This window comes from Macaca nemestrina, chromosome 11 (assembly GCF_043159975.1).
Source record: "Macaca nemestrina isolate mMacNem1 chromosome 11, mMacNem.hap1, whole genome shotgun sequence".
Classification (NCBI taxonomy): Eukaryota; Metazoa; Chordata; class Mammalia; order Primates; family Cercopithecidae; genus Macaca; species Macaca nemestrina.
Window position 1 is genome coordinate 50,526,783 of NC_092135.1, and position 19,859 is coordinate 50,546,641.

Here is a 19,859-nt window from a genome sequence, read left to right on the forward strand (position 1 = left end):
CACCCAGGCTGGAGTGCGGCGGTATAATCATAGCTCACTGCAGCCTTGAACTCCTAGGCTCAGTGACCCTCCTGCCTCAGCCTCCCCAGTAGTTGAGGTTAAAAGTGCTGGCTGATTTTTAAATTTTTTGTAGAGAGAGGGTCTTGCTATGTTGCCCAAGTTGACATTAAACTCTTGGCCTCAAATGATCCTCCTGCCTGGTCCTCCCAAAGTGCTGGGATTACAGGTGTGAGCCACCATACCTAGCCATAAACTGCTTTCCCCCCCCCCCATAATTCCTTTTTCTACAAAGCTGTATTTTTAAAACTGATTTATAGGAGGCTGATAACCAAAGAAGAAACAGTACACCTACCTTAACTGAAAATATTGAGTCTGTTAATCATGAATTTCTGCACTGCTCTCATGTAAAATATTGCATCAAGATATGATGTATCTTGCTTACTAAGGTTTTTGGCAATCTTTCAGATTTGTGCCCCAACTCCCCAGCCTTGGCTCTACTTGTTAAAATTTCAGCGAACTAAAAATTTCAAGTTTGCTGGCATAACCCTCCAAAATTCAGCCTGAAAACTGATCAACTATCTTAACGGCTTGATATTACGATTCTCAAAAAAATTTATTTAAACAATTTATGGCCACTAAACTGGCAACTACTTTTATTAATGAAATCTGGTACTGATTTTTAGAAGACAAGTTACTAAACTTACTCAGCTACAGTTTCTTGCTTAGATGTTTCTTCTCCAGTATTACTGGATACTTCCACACTTTGATCCTGAATAGCAGGGGTACTAGTAAGCTGTGCTTGTTCCTCAGTTGAAATAGTTACTGTATTCTCATTATCTACAACAGTAGCAACAATGGAAGTAACTTCAGGCTCAGGAACAACTGGAACAGTTCCACTGACAGTATTAGAAGTAGAAGTGGAAGCATTAGCATTGGCTGCAGCTGCTGCAGCTGCTGCTGCTGCTGCAGCTGCAACAACAGCAGCTGCTGCTTCTGCAGCAGCCATGGTGCTCATTGTGGTCGGAATTTCTGTTGTAGGGACTGGGGCTGTTGATGTTGTGGTGCACTCTTCTTGCTTACTATACATTAAAAAAAGAGAACACTGGTCATTTCATTATTGTAATCAGAAAGCTAAATAAAGCTAGCTTTAAAATTGTCATAAAATCAAATAATAAGAAATAATTGAAGGAAAAAACAGCAAGAAATGCCAAACCCATTAAAAAAGATTTTAAAACCACAGAATATAACTGTACTACTTTAATTCCATTAACACTCATGGTAACGTATTACAGGCACTCAAAAGTTCAGTAAGCATTCACATTTATAAAATACCCAATCTATCAGATTGTATTACACCATGAAATATGACCCATATTAAAAAGTTCTCTAAGAACTTTGAATTTTCTCCAATTCACCCATTTAGAGGAAACCCTGTGTAAAGGAAGAGATACACAGATATATTTCGTCCATTCCCTCATCAACTCAAACTGAATTTTGGACTATTCTGTAACACAGTCTTCTTAATTTGTAAGGCATACAGTACAAATTCTAATAATCACTGTATAGCAAAGCATCAAATTGAGTAAATATCCCCCCTCCCTAATTTTTCCTCAACAAAATGCTACAAGGACATCAAAATATCAAGCCTAACATGTTAAATCATTACTTGTATTACAAAGAAAATTGAGCAAACACAAGGATATTATAGGAGAGACCAAATTCGTCAATAAAAATTGATGTCCAAAATTGCTTACCTGCTTTCTTCAGCTTTGATCATTGCTATTAAAGAGAGAAAAAAAGTCATCTACTAGTTTTAAAATATAATCACTGAAAACAAACTTTAAAAGATTTAAACTTTAAAAGTATCATACAAAAGGATTTCATTTTCCATCCTAAAAAATAAAAAATCACTTTTACAGAACAAATTCTTGCTCTAAAAGTCTAGTATAGCAAATAAAGAATAAAACAAATTTAAATAAGAGTAATTACTAGGAAAGCTTATTCCATGCTGCTGCTTTCCCAGAGGCTGCTATAACAACTTTATGAAAGTATCTGCATAATTCTGGAAGAAAACAGTATTTTCTCCAGGGATGAGACTTGTTTGATTTATTTTTAAGATACTAAATTCAAAATGGGATCAAATTTATTATAAAATTCCAGCACATATATACTAGCATTGACAAGTAGATAGATAGTTATGCACACCAACTATTTGTAGTAGGGTTATATCAGAAATGAGCTTGATACTTTGTAAATGATCAACTGGGAATCTACCTATCTACATATTATTATTAGCCAATGCTAGTATAGGTAACTTAAACTGAGCTTTAAAGATCTGCACAATTTCAGTTTTCATTCCAGTACATTTTCCAGTGGATGTAACAAAAATATCTTCTATTTGACATTATGAAGGGAATGAGGTTCTCCACATTAAGTAATAACACAAGCCTAACTCTTTACAAAAATATTTTTAAAACTTTTCACCCTTTAAAGAAACATATTTCTGAAAATCTGTTTAGGATGGCTGAAAAAAGGTACTTAAAAAGTTATCATTACTAATGTAAATTAACATTTTTCTGATACAGTGATGATCTAACTAATGAGGTGGCACAAGGAAAAGGTAAAGGGGCTTAATATGACAGAGTCTTTTAAGAAATTTTTATTCTATTTTCCTGCCAGATGTCATTCCACATCACTATCTACTTTATTAGCCCCATTCTCCTACAATCTGCTACTTCTAATTTTATATAATTTATGACACTAGATTCTATTAGAAGTGAGTATAAAAACTAGATTTTCAATCCCTACTGATTATCTCTATTTTAAGTTTTAGGTTTTACATTTAGTATTAAGTATTTCTAGATTTTTAAGGGTTATTCTGATTAGTTCCAAATGTTGAAAAATTTTCCCTTTGTAAGTGAGGCATGATACTTGGTTTACCTTAATTCTTCCATAATGAACATATCAAGGCTATTTTGCAACACTATGCTAAACAAAACCAGCATTACATATATAGTCTGACAATATACTAACAAAATATAAATGGATATAGATTCAAGGTACTCTACTATCTATTACCATAAAATGAGTAAAAACACAGGTTATATGTATGCACCAACACTCAGTAGGATTTGGAAATTTTGTATGTGAACTCCTTGTTCAACTGAATGATAAACAATCTTTTTTCTAAAAACCAAAGTACAACTTTAAAAGCTACAAGCTCATTTATAATATAACCCTTTAATGAAAAGAATTCTTAGAGATTTTTCACTGCAGATTTATCCAATCATGGTTAGTGAATATTAGTGACACACTCTAATAAAAATGTTAAGTATGACAGAAAATGAATTATCAAAGCAGCTCACCATGCAGGTTTGATTTTGTAATAAGACTTCCAGCAACAATGGTATTCTGGTATCCTAGTTTCAGTGGAATCAAATCAAATAAAAATCTATTTAAAATCTATAGAACTGAGATCTAAAGCAACAAGAAAATAAGAGCCCAAAAAACTGTTACGCCATTTTAAATGTTCTAGTCATTTAATTAATTTAAAAAAAAAAAAAAAGGGCCTTTGTTTGAACAATCCTATTCTGGGGGAATTGTTTCAAAGTGAATGGCATATACATATAAAACACATACATTAAAAACTACTTTTCCCCATTTTACCTTCAAGATCCTCAAGTTCTTTAGGTTTGGCCCAGCGAGATTCTTTTGTTTGAGAATTATAATAGTAAGGCTTTCCAGAATCTGATTTGTATTCCTTCCAGGGGCATTTAGATAAGAGTTGCTAAAGAGGAAAAACTTCATTGTTAATAATAATATATTTAACATCACTGAGCAATTGCATGGCATGGCTGTTTTCACTAGAAATTACCAATTGATACAATTCTAAAACTTGTGAGATGATGGTAATAATATAAACTATCAATTATTGAATACGCAGAGTGATGTAATTTGAATACATTATTTAATCTTTGTAACACTGCAAGATATATAACATAATTCTATATCTAGGGACTGTTACTTGAAGTCAGAAAGTAACTTGTTTAAGGTAATATACTCATTAAAAAGCAAAGACAAGATTCAAAACCAGTTCTACATGAATTTCAAATCCTATTTACTCTTACCATTCACACCCCATTGTAGGTCAAGATTATCATCCATATTTAACAGACTTCTCAAATACTAATACTAGTTGGAAAACCATAAAAGTTGGAAAAAACCAAAATCTAGTTTAGTCATGCTTAGATTTCAGTTTCGTAGTTTATGAATGAATTAACTTATGTAAGAAAACACATAGGTATAATATACTTAAAATCGAATAAACAAAACCTGTTAGGGTAGTATGAGAAATCTATTCAAAAGCTTGAATCCAGACAAACAGTGTCTTGGACAAAGTATATAATTAATATCACTGACTATAAATCAGTATTGGAATACACATTTTTAAAAATCGACCAACCTCCTCTCCCAAGCACTGCTGTGCATATTAGTATGGCAACCTGGAAAATACTTTTACCTTCTCAAATTCCTTAATTAGGAAGAGAAGAAAACAAAAAGGTATACCACCAGCTAGGATGAAACTTAAGCATAGCCTGGAATGCCAGATCAACTCTTACTTACTTAGCACCCCAGAGTTTCTAATTAAACAACATGGACACTGCTTAATTCAGTTTATTCCTTCAATCTTAACTTTTTCTTCAATATCTGTATATTTTGAATGGTAAAACTTACAGCACAAAATGAAATAAAAACACACTTTTTAAAAGGGCATTTCCTACAAAGAGAAAACTTCCCACTCTAAGAGAAGGAAGTATTTGTAGGTAACTTAATTTCATCTCCACTACTCTTAACCCTAGTGGAAATTTAAGAACTCAGCAGAAGTCATTTAAAATCACCCAGTTTTGCTATAAATAGAAACAAAAAAAAGGGGGGGGAGGCAGGGAAAGAAACAGTCTTCCCCACTTCCAATTTATTATTTAAATCACCTTTTTAAAATTGATCCCACTCTACTAGGTTTCCTAAGGTGGGACAAAATCAGTAAATAAAATTATTCTGATGAGTTTTATTCTTCTTCCCGATTGGTGTAACTATACTAACCCTCTTTGTTTCTGAATGTCTTTACAGATCCTCTTCTGACATTTAAGTAGTACTGCTCTTTCATAATCAACTACTTACAAAATCCTAAAAAATATGCCCCAGTCTACTTGACAGTCCCTAAATTCCAGCCCTCAAACTTTTACCTCAGCAGGTGTTTTGAGATCATCTGGTTTCTCCCAGGTAGATTGTTTGGTTTCAGTGTTGTAGTAATAAGTCCTTCCATCCGGTGATTTATGTTCAGTCCACATTGATTTCTAAAGAACAAAGATTATAAAAAGATGTAAATTATGTAATAATGTCATTGACGATATCAGTATGATTAGTTTCAAGGCAATAAATATATTAATAAATCAATTAAAAGTATAAACTGGGCATATTTTGACAGTTTAAGTAATCTAGAATAATTCATCAATACAAGTAGGAAAGGAACTGACAATGTTTTTAGAGTACTTCAAAAGCAGCATGGGTAAATTCAAGTTTCAGGATCTCTCTGAATTACAAAGATAAGACTACTCTCCAAAGAACAGTAACTTTATAGCTTACATACACAAGACAATCTTTCAGAATACAAATCTGTGCCTAGTGGATAAAGAAAACATAGGAACTAGATGTTAATATAGTTGAACTGACCATGTGATCATTTATTCATCTACTGTAGTCCAAGGAATCCTTGTATCAACTTAGACAAAGTTCTAATTGACATGCCATAAAGAAAGACACAGCTGTCAAAACTGGAAAACACAGCTTCTGGACAACAATCAGAATTTAACTATCAACAAGATGAAATTTGACAGGGATAAAACTTGTATGTGAATGCCTCAAAACAAGATAGATGAGATAAAATTTTACATGAATGAAACTATAGAATATAAATCCACTATTAAGGTCAACAGAACACACTAAGAACCTACTAGAAGTTGCTAATGATACTTCAGGAAACACTAGACATCCCTCAGATAAAAGTTGATTAAAAGTTTTTTTTTTTTTTTTTTTTTTTTGAGACGGAGTCTCGCTCTGCCGCCCAGGCTGGAGTGCAGTGGCCGGATCTCAGCTCACTGCAAGCTCCGCCCCCCGGGTTCCCGCCATTCTCCTGCCTCAGCCTCCCCAGTAGCTGGGACTACAGGCGCCGCCACCTCGCCCGGCTAGTTTTTTGTATTTTTTAGTAGAGACGGGGTTTCACTGTGTTAGCCAGGATGGTCTCGATCTCCCGACCTCGTGATCCGCCCGTCTCGGCCTCCCAAAGTGCTGGGATTACAGGCTTGAGCCACCGCGCCCGGCCTGATTAAAAGTTTTAAAAGGCATCATGAATGAATGATTTACTAGATGATATCAAAGGTAGTAAATCCAGTTCCAAGCACCAGATTTTTCAGATGGTGACAAATTTAACTATACTTGAAGGAGGGTAACAAAAATGATTTATATAGTATTTCCTCAAATCTAAGACATATTATTGTACAAACCTCTTAAGAAAAAATAAAATCGCTATCAAACGATCATATGCTTTTTTATCACTTGGATTCTACTTCAAACTTATTTAAAGTTACAGTCTTACTAGCGCATTAATTTTACCATATACCACTTTTATGCAAACATAACAAGAAAAATAGGCAAATAAAGTACTTAAGAGATCCCTTAAATTTCCTCACACTGAGACTTTCTGTGTCAGAGTGGCTGATATCCATTATATTCCAAATATAAGCTCTTTAGCATCAAATATATTGGTAATATAGTATATCTTTTAAAAAATCATAAAACAAGTGAAAAGTCACTGGTACAGGTTCTTAATGCCTTTTGTACCTTATTTAAAAGGCTGATTTTTTATTTTTTCTTATCAACTTTAGAGTAAGAGCTCACTTAGTTTTGATTTCTGTTTTGGGAATGTGACTGAACATATGTGATTCATTTCTTTACCGATTTTCTCACCATAATCATTTTATTCCTAGCTACTAAGGGAGTGACATCACTTTTATGATTTTCTTTGAAACCAATGACATCCATTCTTTTGATGTGGGCACTTTTGCTGTTTACTCATGCACAACTGCTACCCTGACAATGGAGGTCACAGATACTATGGATTACAGCAGGGGTCTCCAACCCCAGGCCATGGACCATGGGGCAGTTCCAGTCCGTGGCCTGTTGGGAACAGGGCTGCACAGCAGGAGGTGAGCAGTGGGCGAGCAAACAAAGCTTCATCTGTATTTGCAGTCGCTCTCCATGACTCACATCACCTCGTGAGCTCTGCCTCCTGTCCTATCAGCGGTGGCATTAGTTTCTCATAGGAGTGCAAACCTTATCATGACCTGTGCATGTGAGGCTGCATGCTCCCTATGAGAATGTAATGCCTGATGATCTGTCACTGTCTCCCAACTAGACAGTCCCGTCTGCAATAAATTTCTGCATGTTGTAGCAGGATTATTAGATAATTCCAAAGCTGTGTTAAATTCTAGCACTTTATACTGGATAAAACCACCACAATATCTCTTAAGCAAATATAAAACAGGTGCTGGAAAAATAATCTGGCTTTCTGCTATTAGCCTGCTTTAACTTATTTTCATCAAAAGTTGGTGCGATTAGAAACACAAGTGTGGAAACTTCAACTATATGGTAATGCTTTATTTCACAAATTAAATGGTGTTAAGACAGATAAAGGGGTTTATTTTTCTTTTAAAAACAACTAATGATCTCAGTAGCATCTCAAAACTGCACTACCTAAACAGAGTTCTACCATAAGCCGCAAAATTGTGTAGACTACTTTCAACTTTCCAAGTCACATCTGCTAAGGAGCATCAAGGAAAGAGCAAAATCAGCAAAACCATGAGGAAATAAAAGAATAAAAAAGAAAAGGACACTGTATAGCTGACCAAATGATGAGGAGGGAGAGGAGACACAAGCTAATAAAACAAATAGAAATCAACTTAATATTCTTTACCTATTTATTTAAGCCTTATAACTAACTACACTACAACGCAAATATAATTACTATCTTTCTATAGATAAGAAAACCAAGGTTTAGTAAGGCTAGTAACTTGCTCATAGGGACTTGGGAAATGACACTAGAACATCGAACTGCTTTTCAAAACCACAATTATTTTATTACCAACAGTTATTGTGCTAATAAAAAATTAGATATGAAACAACAGTTCTGGGAAATCAATTAAAACAAGATTTTTGGGCGAGTAGGTAGATAAATTGAGAGTATATCAGCAAAATAAGGGATAAAATTATCCTTACTATATCGACAATCAATATGAAAACACAGTCTACTGGAAAAATAAACATGGCCATAGACAGAATACAGTTAATATATTAGATGTTCAACTTCACTAGCCAATCAAAAAACCACACATTAATGAAAACTTTCTGCTCATCAGATAAATGACAAAGACCATTAATATACAATGTGAAAGAAGTGTGAGAAAAAGGGTATTTTCACGTGCTACCGCTGGGAATGAAATTAGCTTAAAGGCAATTCAGCAGTTCTTACAGATATTAAAAATGCAAACATCACCACTTGAACCTGAAATTTCACTCTGAAAACTTCCATTCATATTGTTGCAAATACGTACAAGGACGTTGTTTACAAGATCATTACATGTAATGGTGAAGAATTACAGTTAACTCAATGTCCACCCATAGGAAAACAGGTCAATTATGGTCCATTCATATTACTGATTATCTTATTTATAATAAAATAGAAAATGTCTAAAATGCAATGCCAAATGATACAGTGGCAAAAATATATACAGAAAAATCATTTGAAATGCAAAGAAAACTGGGCATAAGGAAAAAAGCATGCACATATAACTATCACAAGTAATAAGCTCTTCAGGTTCAGAAAAAGCTAGTCAATAAGACACAAAGAAGGTTTTAAAGAAATTCAATAAATATATTCAAACTCAACCTTCTATGTGTCATGGAGACACATATACACACACATTTGTACAATGTATAAGCTGAATTTATGAAAACTAGGAAAAAATGGCTAAATTCCAAACACTGAATAAATAGAAAAATCCCCTTACTACTCTAAATAAGGAAAATATTAAAAAGCTGGCTAGGCTTGGTGGCTTCTGCCTGTAATCTCAGCATTTTGGGAGGCCGAGGCGGGAAAATCACTTGAGGTCAGGAGTTCGAGACCAGCCTGGCTAACATGGTGAAACTCCATTTCTACTGTACTGAAAATATAAAAAATTAGCTAGGCGTGGTGGCGCACGCCTGTAATCCCAGCTGCTCAGGAGGCTGAGGCAGGAGAATCACTTGAACCCGGGAGGCGGAGGTTGCAGTAAGCCAAGATTGTGCCATTGCACTCCAGCTTGGGCACCAAGAGCAAAACTCTGTCTCAAAAAAAAAAAAGCAAGGAAAAAGAAAAAGCCAAATAATAATCAGAATTGAGGAAAAATAGAATCACAGATACAGATTTAAAAACAATCAAAACCTAGAGAAAATGATTTCCAAGCAAATCACTTTACCAAAATTCACCCCAGAAAAAGCACATCACACTTGAACATCCCAACAACACAGAAACAAGAGAAAGATACAAAACCAGATGGTTTCACAGCAGAATGTTATACAACCTTTAAAGAACACAGAATTGCAATGTTATATCGGGATTTCAGATTTTAGGGGGAAAAAGATGAAAAGCTCTCCATTAATTAAAAAGAAACAGAAAAGATACCAGAAGAGCATCATGAATGTAAATTTAACAACATATACACTCTGACCAAGCAGAATTTACTGTAGTACAAGAGTAGTTCAATATTAGAAAATCTACAGAAGAAATTATTTCCATTATCTAATCAAATAAAAAAAACAAGTATATGATTCCACTATGGTATGATCAAATCACACCCAGAAAACTAAGTTCACAAGTATTCAAAAAATAAAAAAAACAAAATGCTCAAATGAAATAATTTAAGAAATAAAAAACCTAAATGATAAAAGGCAATCAGTTATCTCCCTAAAGCCACTTCCATTAAAATCACAAAAGCACACCTGGAATCACAAAAATTCTGGCAAATATACCACAGCAATAAAATGAAATTACTGGTGCAAATTTTGGAGAAGTAAAGTTCTCTTGCCTTTACTGCTATTTTTATATATATAAAATTCCAGTGAAATCTAATTACAGTTTTTAAATACTATTTGAACTGATAAGGAAATCTGGTAATGTCATTGGTCACAAGACAAATACACAAAATAATCTGCATAGATGATAACTAGGTTAAAATAAACATAGGAAAAATTCTGTACTCACAATGTAACATTTTTTTTCTTTTTTTTGAGAAAGGGTCTCACTCTGTTGCCCAGGCAGGAGTGTAGTGGCATGATCACAGCTCACTGCAGCCTCAAGCTTCTGGGCTCAAAAGATCCTCCCTCCTGAGCCTCCTGAGTAGCTGGGACTACAGACACACACCACTATGCTCAGCTAATTTTTTATTTTTTTGTAGAGACAGGGTCTCACTTTGTTGCCCAGGCTTGTAACACATTTTTACAAAGCAAACAAACTTTAAAAATAGGGTACCTATTTACCTTATCTAAGCAGAAGTTAAAACAAAAATCATAATGGAAAAGTGGGAGACTATATACTGGTAAAAAGTAACAGATCAAAAATTACCTAAACACATAGGCATACGGCAATTTAACCTTGAAATTCAGAGAGAAGCAACAGAAAAATAAAGGGAGAAAGAGATGACTCATCTTTTCTAGCTAAAGATTTTAATTCGCTATCTTCTTATGTAGATCCAAGCAGATTAAAGACATGCCAAGATGCAGGAATAACAAAGTAACTTTATATAGCACACAGAATATTCTTAAAAACTAGCCCTGAACGACAACATATATGAAGCTTTAATAAACTGTAAAGAACTTTACATCTTAGAGACTGTACTTTCTGATCATAATGCAATAAGGATAGCTCATAAAAAAAAGTTCCCCAAAGGTACAATCCATGAAATAATTGATGGGCTGAAATAACAAATTTAGTTTTCATTAAAATTAGAAACTTCTGCTCTGTTAATCTGAAGAATGAGAAGATAAGCCACAAACTGGGAGAAAATAGTTGCAAAAGACTTATCTGATAAAAACCAGTTATCTTAAAACTCTACAATAAAAAAACAATCGGATTAAAAAATAGGCAAAAGATCCAAAGAAACACTTTCCCAAAAATGTAAAGATAGCAAATAAAGATGCTCCACATCACATACAATTAGCCACAAATTAAAGCCAGATACATTATACACCTATTAAAATGAAAAATCCAAAACGCTGATATCAAATGCTGGTGAAGGTGTGGTACAACAGGAATTCTCATTCATTGCTGTTAGGAAGTCAGAGTGGTACAGCCACTTTGGAAGACGATTTCAAGGTTTCTTAACGAAACTAAACACACTCTTACTACACAATCCAGCAACAGTGCTCCTCATTAATATCTACCCAAATTAGTTGAAAACTTATGTACACACAGAAAATCTGTACATGTATGTTTATAGCAGCTTTATTCATAATGACCAAATCTGGGGAACAACCAAAATGTTCTTCAGTACATGAATGGATAAAGTGTGGTACACCCAGATAATGGAGTATAATTCAGTGAGAAAAACAAACGAAGTATCAAGCCATAAAAAGACAATGGAGGAACCTTAAATGCATATTACTAAGAAGCCAATCTGAAAAGGCTAAATACTGTATGATTCCAACTATATGAAATTCTTAGAAAAGCAAAACTATGAAGGCAGAAAAAAAATGGTTGCTGGAGTAGAGCAACAAGAAATGAATAGGCAGAGCACTGATTTTTAGGGTAATGAAACTATTCTGTGTGATACTGCAATGGCTGATACATACATATTCATTACACATTTGTCAAAATATATAGGATGTACAATATTAACAGTGAACCCTGATATAAACTGTACTTTGGATGGTAACAATTTGTCATTGTATATTCATCAATTGTAACATATGTACCAACCTGGTGTGACATGCTGACAGTGCCAGACAGCAAGTTCTTTGTGGGGGGTAATAATCTGGGACTCTACTATCCACTCAATTTTGCTATAAACCAAAAACTGCTCTAAAAAAACAGTATCTATTTTTTAAACAAAGTCTCATGTCTGGAAATCAAGAAAAACATATCCCTTAATAAAGAAATTTGTGGGTTTTTTATTTTGAGATGGGGTCTCCCTGCTAATGTGTGGTGGTGGCATGATTTCGGCTCACTGCAGGCTCAATCTTCCTGGGCTCACGCAATTCTCCTACCTTAGCCTCCCAGGGAGCTGGGACTACAGGAGTGTGCCACCATGCCTGGCTAATTTTTGTATTGATGGGGTTTCACCATGTTACCCAGGCTGGTCTCAAACTCCTGGGCTCAAGAAATCCTACCACTTCAGCCTCCTAAAGTGCTAAGATTACAGGCATGAGCCACTGCATCTGGCCAGGAAAAGTATTAATATTGGTTTAGAAATACACAAATAGAAATAAACAGTGGAAAAGGAAACACAGAGATAAATCCCAGAATACGTGAGAATTTAAGTATGACAATAAAGAGCTTTCAATTAAAGTCAGAAAAACTGGTTTGATAGCTGACACAACTGGCTATCCATCTTATAGACAGATATTCCAGATGAATCAAACACTTAATGATTTAAAAAAAAGCAATGAGAATCTTCCAAGAAAATACAATGAGGAAACTTTTGTAAAACATTTCAATAAACTCATCAGCTAAAAGAGATAACCTATCTAATTACTACATTAACATACTAAAAGGTTATGTGGCAAGATCATTAAAAGCAAAATCAACAGACCAATGACTAACAAAAATATCTGAAATTCATGATTATTAAAGGGTTAACATCAATAACATTTGAAAAACTCTTAAAACGAATTTTACAGGAAAAAATAAAAAATAACCCAACCTAAAAACAGGAAAGGACAGGGACAGGTTAACAGAAGAGAAATCCAAATACCAAATAAAATGTTCAATCTCATTAAGAATCAAAGAAAAACTATCACTTTAAACCCATGTCCACTCACTAAAATTCAAATAAGTGATACTGGCTATTGCTGCTAGAGATTCTTGAAGAAAAAGACATGGTACTACACCATTATTAGATATGTCTTTTTATATTCTTGAAAAACAACATGACTAGTTACACACGATCCGTCCCGAATATGTTATTCCTGGAATCTTTCTTAGGTGTAAAAAAAAAAAATTGTTCATAATTGGGAGGGGATCCTAGATGTAAACAGAATTTCCATTAATAAGTGAATGGTTTAATGTGTCTCTATGCCAAAGAATACTTTATAAAGTCATTTAAAAAATTACACCTACATTAAGGAACTTACACAGATTTTCACAAAAAACTTTTAAACAAGAAAAAGTGTATTTAACAAATAACTTAAGCACATATAACGTGAACCAATTATGTAAAATGTGTATGTATTTGTCTATGCTTAAGTAACACACAAAAAGATCTTCAGCTAAGGTATTAATGGTGGTGGTTCCCTCATGGTCCAAAAATTAAGGATGAATTTTACTTCCTTTTTAACTTATGTCTGCTTTGTTTTCCTCCCAATGAGCCTGCATTATTTAAATAAGAAAAAAAAAAAACCATTAAGTTATCCTTTTTCAAAAATAAAAGCAGGTACTTATAGTAGAATAATACCAAATGGGCTGGGTGTAGTGGCTCATGCCTGAAATCCCAGCACTTTGGGAGGTCGAGGTGGCGGATCACTTGAGGACAGGAGTTCAAGACCATCCTGGGCAACATGGTGAAACCCCATCTCTACAAAATACAAAAATTAGCCGGACATGGTGGCACATGCCTGTTGTCCCAGCTACTCAAGAGGCTGAGGCAGGAGAATCGCTTGAACCCGGGAGGTGGAGGTTGCAGTTAGCCAAGATTGAGCCACTGCACTCCAGCCTGGGCAACAGAGTGAGACTCTGTCTCAGAAAAACAAACAAACAAAAAAAACCCAAAAGGATATTTTGCAACCATTCAACTTTTAAGGCAAAAGACACAAGAATGTTTTTAAAGCATTTAAATAAAATTCTTAATTTAAAATCTTCTCTCCAAATGCGAAAAACAACATAGCATAGCAGCTACCTCTCAGGAACATTATGATTAAATGAGATTATAAACAAAACTCTTCCTTTCATTGATCTTTAAGGAATAGCAAAATAGCAAAAATGTTTTTAAATTAAGGTACATAAATTTTCCTATCCATATATATATACATTAAAAAAAATAAAATTATCGCCTAACATCTCTCGGGCATTGTGGCTCACGCCTGTAATCCCAGCACCTTGGGAAGCTAAGGCAGTCAGATCACTTGAGGCCAGGAGTTCAAGATCAGCCGGGCCAACATGGCAAAACCCCGCCTCTACTAAAAATACAAAAATTAGTCAGGGATGCTGGCAGGTGCCTGTAGGCCCAGCTACTCAGGAGGCTGAGACATGAAAATCACTTGAACCCGGGAGGCGGAGACTGCAGCGAGCTAAGATCGCACCACTGCACTCCAGTCTTAGTGACAGAGTGAGACTCTGTCTCAAAAAAAAAAAAAAAAAAAAAAAGATTATCTCCTAATGTAATGCTTAATTTGTAATTACTAGGTTAAGTACTGTGCACCTACAAGTTCTGCTTCCCTTCTAAATGTGATGGGAAGAATTTAAATCCTTTTAAAAGTTGATACGTATGATTCTCATCTCTCATTAAGCCCCACCAAAACTAGATTTTAAAATAAATAAATTTTTCAATCCTTATCATAGAAAAAAAGGGAAAAGGGAAAACTATGGATTAATGCAAAGACTTAGCAGATAATCCTTAGAGCAGAAAAAAGAATAATTGTAAAGTAGGTTAAAGTATACTAAAATTAAAATATTACAAACGTTTAAAGAGTACTTACTGCACCAGATGCTGTACCTAAAAAATAAAAAACAGGCAAAGTATTTACACCATGATAAATCATGCTCTCCTTCATAAGTTTTAATATTTATTCATATATTCATAGTACTTATTCCTCCTCATCCTCAAGATTTTGAGACTATCTCACATGAACTATGTGCTAGCTATCTTTCCCACAAAATAAACATCTATAGTGCAAAACATTCTCAGAGTTTGAACTTTCAATCTACAAACTCACTTGGAGGCAGTCTGAGAAGTATTCAACATTGCCTTTTATTTCTCCTTTCCTTACTATAATAGGTGACTATGTTTCTTATTCCTCTTTCTCTACTAAGTATATTACCAAAGCACAATAATGCCTCTACCACTGATTCTACAGCTTTAGATTCCTGATAACTTTATCTGAATTCCAGATTTGTGCTGTACAACACAACAGCGATCAGACACCAGACATCCCTTTAAATTAAAATTTAAGATTAAATAAAATTTAGAAAATTCAGTTCCTCAGTTGCACCAGCCACATTTCAAATACACAATAATTACATGTGTCTAGTGGCTACTGTATTAAGCAGTACAGATTACAGAACATTTCCATCACTGCAGAAAGTTCTATTAGATGTTACTGTCCTCTATACTACTACAGAAAACTCCTTAAGAGATTTTGAAATGCATGTTAGTTACAAAACTCCTAATAATAATCTTAAACTTTAGAAACTAGTAATTTAAACATGTAAATAAAATAAAGACGGAGATTGTATGTAAAACAAAACAAAACTAAGTTTGTATATACTGAGTACACTCAAAAGAAGCTAGTATAGAAAATCACTGTAGAGCCAAAGCATTTTAAAAGTAACTAAAAACAAAAATTATGTAATTTTCCAGGATTACTGAGGGTAACAGTACCCAGCTCTAGATATCTAAATAAAAGAAAATAATTGTATTAGGTATTTCAGAACATTTTAGTTTAAATAATGAAATCTGTGGAACATCTTCAAAAAATCAATTAAGTCCCATTTGAACCCAGAGAAAAGCACACAGTACATTTTCAACACCTTTCAACCAATATTGTTTATAACAGAACACAATCTTGTCATAATCGTGGGATGAAGTTCGGCATCTGGAATATTAATTTATGTGGACAGCTATATATTCATGATACTGGAGGCATTATTAATATATATTAAAATCTTATGAGTCAAAATGGCCAGTTATTGGGAACTGACATTTACTCCAATGGCTATCAATACAAGGGCCAAGGAGATGACAGAAAACTAACTCTGAAGTAGTCTAGAATGCCAAGGAGAGCTCATACTACAGAATGGAGTCACTACGTCATTCTAATGCTTGCTGAGTACAAATATGAACTCAACCAGAGTTCATTTAACATATACTCTCTGAGCACTTACTGTGTTGACAGGACTACTGTTAAGTATTGAATAGTCAGATCATCCAACTTTTCAAAATAAATTCAAACTCAAAATCTGCAGACTACAAATGTTAGCAATAATTACAAAATTGAAGAACATTGTGTGGGCCAAAGAATATCTGCAGACCTAATTGGGTCCAGAACTCCTGACCTAAAACTGTAAAAATTTCCTAAGAATTCAATTATCGCCGGGCGCGGTGGCTCACGCCTGTAATCCCAGCATTTTGGGAGACCGAAGTGGGCGGATCACAAGGTCAGGAGTTCGAGACCAGTCTTGCCAATATGATGAAACCCGGTCTCTACCAAAATACAAAAATTAGCCAGACATGCACCTGTAGTCCCAGTTACTTTAGAGGCTAAGGCAGGAGAATCGCTTGAACCCAGGAGGCGGAGGCTGCAGTGAGCCGAGATTGCCACTTACTCCAGCCTGGGTGACAGAGCGAGACTCCATCTCAAAACAACAACAACAAAAAGACTTCAATTGTCAACGCTATCCCAGTTTCCTATTGCGGAAAAAAGAAAAAGGAGGTTATATAAAGTCCAAGAGATCCTGCTTTTTTTACTCCTCATTATAATAGGGCTGCTACTGTCCAAACGAGGTCTAACACATACCACCATACATAGTATACATACCTGCTGCTACATCCATACTATTTACTCCTGGCTGTAAGAAGAAAAATGAAATTAGTGTTATTCATCTCTTTTAAAGTGTATTTTATATAAGTTCCTCATAAAGCATAGTGAAATCAGTACCTGCTATGTATAATCCTCAAGCCTGTGACTCAAAGATTCTTAGCAAAACTTTTAGTGGTCTCAGTTCCCCGAGCTTACTATAAATTGTAAAGGAGATCAGCAAACTGAGGCTACGGGAGTAGTTTAAATGTTATATGGTCACCAAGTGTACACAAGGTCCTCAACGCTTTACCCACAATTCTGGAAACCAAAACCCTCTGAAAACCAACTTTTCTCAAGTATGGTACCAAAACTCACTACAGTGGCAAAACCTGCCCTAAATGAACATGAAACTCCACAAACTTCATTTATCCCACTTCAGTTTAGTTTAGCTGCAAAAATACTAACATTATTAAGTTAGACGGCATTGCCCTGGACCTCGCAGGAAATGTTTACATATTATATGCAATGTGTTACTTTCCAGTATTATAAAGAATTTTTGAAATATATCTCGTCTTAGGATTTTGGGAAAGACATTGCAAACTTACCACCTCAAGGGAGTATGTCACATCTGTTCATTACAACCACATAAAGAATAAAGAAGTTAAACTTGAATTTCGTAATAATTTATATTACTATACTACCCGATAGAGGTGGTAAGGCTGTTTAATAGATTTTCTAATTAATTTGCCACAGCTGAAGTCTCAGAATGTGGATTTCCAATTAAATCTTGATTTCTAAATCTAGTATTAAATCATATTATACCAACTTTTAATTAGCACTCAGTGAAGTAAATGTTTACCCTTTAAAACTTACATGTTATCAGACCAATAAAATGTTTCTGGCTCACATTGTATACTTTTCAGTATTCTGGTCTTAATACAGAATTAACCTAATAATTAAGAATGTCCATATAATATCAATATAGGAAAAAATCTAAATGCCTATCATTGAAGTTACAGAAACTAAATCCAGGACAAGCACAGTGGCTCATGCCTGTCATCCCTGTGGGAGGCCGAGGCAGGAGGATAATTTGAGCTCAGGAGTTTGAGACCAGCTTGGGCAACACAGGGAGACCTCATCTCTATAAAAAAAATTTAAAATTAGCTCGGCGTGGTGGCACGTGCCTGTGGTCTCAGCTACTCAGAAGGCTGAGGTTGGAGGATTGCTTGAACCCGGAAGGTTGAGGCTGTAGTGAGCTGTTATCATGTCACTCACTGCACTCCAGACTGGTTGACAGAGCAAGACTCTGTCTCAAAAATACAAAGAAAAGAAAAGAAACTGAAAGTCCACAGTAATTCTCCTATTTTATTACAGTACTACACAGGCACTTCAACGGCTAACATGATTGCCTATCAAGTATATAGGTATTATTATTCCATATATAAAAGCAATCAATCAAAACATTACTTCACAGAAAATAGTTATTTTCACATGATTACCGGTAAGGCAGGCTGCATGGAAGCCTGAGACATATGAGACATCATCATTCCAGGCATTACTGACGACATCATTCCAGGCATCTAAAATAAAAGTAAAAAAGGTTACTATAAAACCAAAGCACTTAATATGACTTCAAGAATCCCATAACTTAAGATTAAAAACCACTAAACACTATACCATGTGAATAGTATGCTTAGTAAGTGCTTGTTGAATGAATGAAGTACTTTATCAATAATCTATTTTAATACTTATGTCACAGTTTTTATATATACGGTCAAAATTATTTTAACAAGTAAATTTAATAAGTTTGGACTATTACGTTATTTCTAGCCTGAATTTAAAAAAACATTAATTTCCTTTTAGTTGTAACACAACAGTCATATTTTTCTCACTTCTTTGGAGCAAGAGAATTTAACATAAAATTTTTTCAGTATTTTTCACCTTTGATTTTTAATACATGTACTGAATAAATTTTATAATGTGGCACATTTCAAAATCCTAGATCAAAGGTGCTAATATCCAAACAATGACCTAAAAAAATACATTTAAAAAAACCCTTTTTAAATCACAAGTCATCTATCCCCTCTCATGTACAGAAAACTTAAGGCACATACATAAATATCTGAAGATATTAGTTTGGGAGCTCAATTTAGTTTATCAACAACTACCATTCAAATCTATGAATCAATTCTATTAAGTCTGAATATAAATCCTGAAGATTAACACAAGTTTCTCAAGAATTTGACCCAATGCTCCTCTATATTAGTATAATCCCACATCACAATTTTGATTTTAATGACCATTAAAAAGATCTAAGGAAATTCAGAAGGGGACAAAAATTACATACAATAATCACAGGTACTGGAACAAGGTAACCAGTTATTAAACAATTTCAAAGTAAATGAACATTTTGAGAAATAGGAACAACAGAAAATAAGCATATGGTCAGCAGGAACATACAGATTCAAGCCTTCTAAAGTTATGTAAGAACATTCACACACTGAATTGTATTCCTTGTGAAAGTGACCCATGAAGCTAAATGAGGCTAAGGTACCTATTAAAATAAAGTAGCATGGAGTTAACGGGTTAAAAACAACCAATAAACTGTCTAAACATCATTAAACAAAACTTTTTGACAAAAATTGTGACTATAAGAATGTGGTGGCTGACTTGGAATATGATCCAAATAGTACGTATTTTTTTTAAGGTACAGAATTTGAAAACCGAAGCACTGGCAAGCCTCCATCATCCAGACTGAGAATCAGAAAAATAATTTACAAGGTAAGGAGAAAAAACACAACAATCAAATTAGAAAGAAC

General features: G+C 34.4%; 1 protein-coding gene across 18 annotated transcripts in view; it reads right to left on the minus strand.

Annotated features, from left to right (window-relative positions):
* The window catches only part of LOC105492655 (pre-mRNA processing factor 40 homolog A), an 84,964-nt gene that overhangs the window by 41,843 nt on the left and 23,262 nt on the right, over window positions 1-19,859 (minus strand). For 9 of the 18 annotated variants that reach the window (XM_071072770.1, XM_071072769.1, XM_011759875.3 and 6 more), the window contains 8 exons: window positions 18,540-18,620; window positions 17,059-17,089; window positions 15,001-15,017; window positions 5,244-5,354; window positions 3,667-3,787; window positions 3,366-3,419; window positions 1,755-1,779; window positions 705-1,079 (listed from right to left, as the gene is read on the minus strand). In XM_071072770.1, coding sequence (XP_070928871.1) covers window positions 705-1,079; window positions 1,755-1,779; window positions 3,366-3,419; window positions 3,667-3,787; window positions 5,244-5,354; window positions 15,001-15,017; window positions 17,059-17,089; window positions 18,540-18,620 — 815 coding nt within the window. The remainder of the gene's footprint in view (window positions 1-704; window positions 1,080-1,754; window positions 1,780-3,365; window positions 3,420-3,666; window positions 3,788-5,243; window positions 5,355-15,000; window positions 15,018-17,058; window positions 17,090-18,539; window positions 18,621-19,859) is intronic. The other 9 variants (XM_024796267.2, XM_071072771.1, XM_071072766.1 and 6 more) reach the window with 1 other exon arrangement.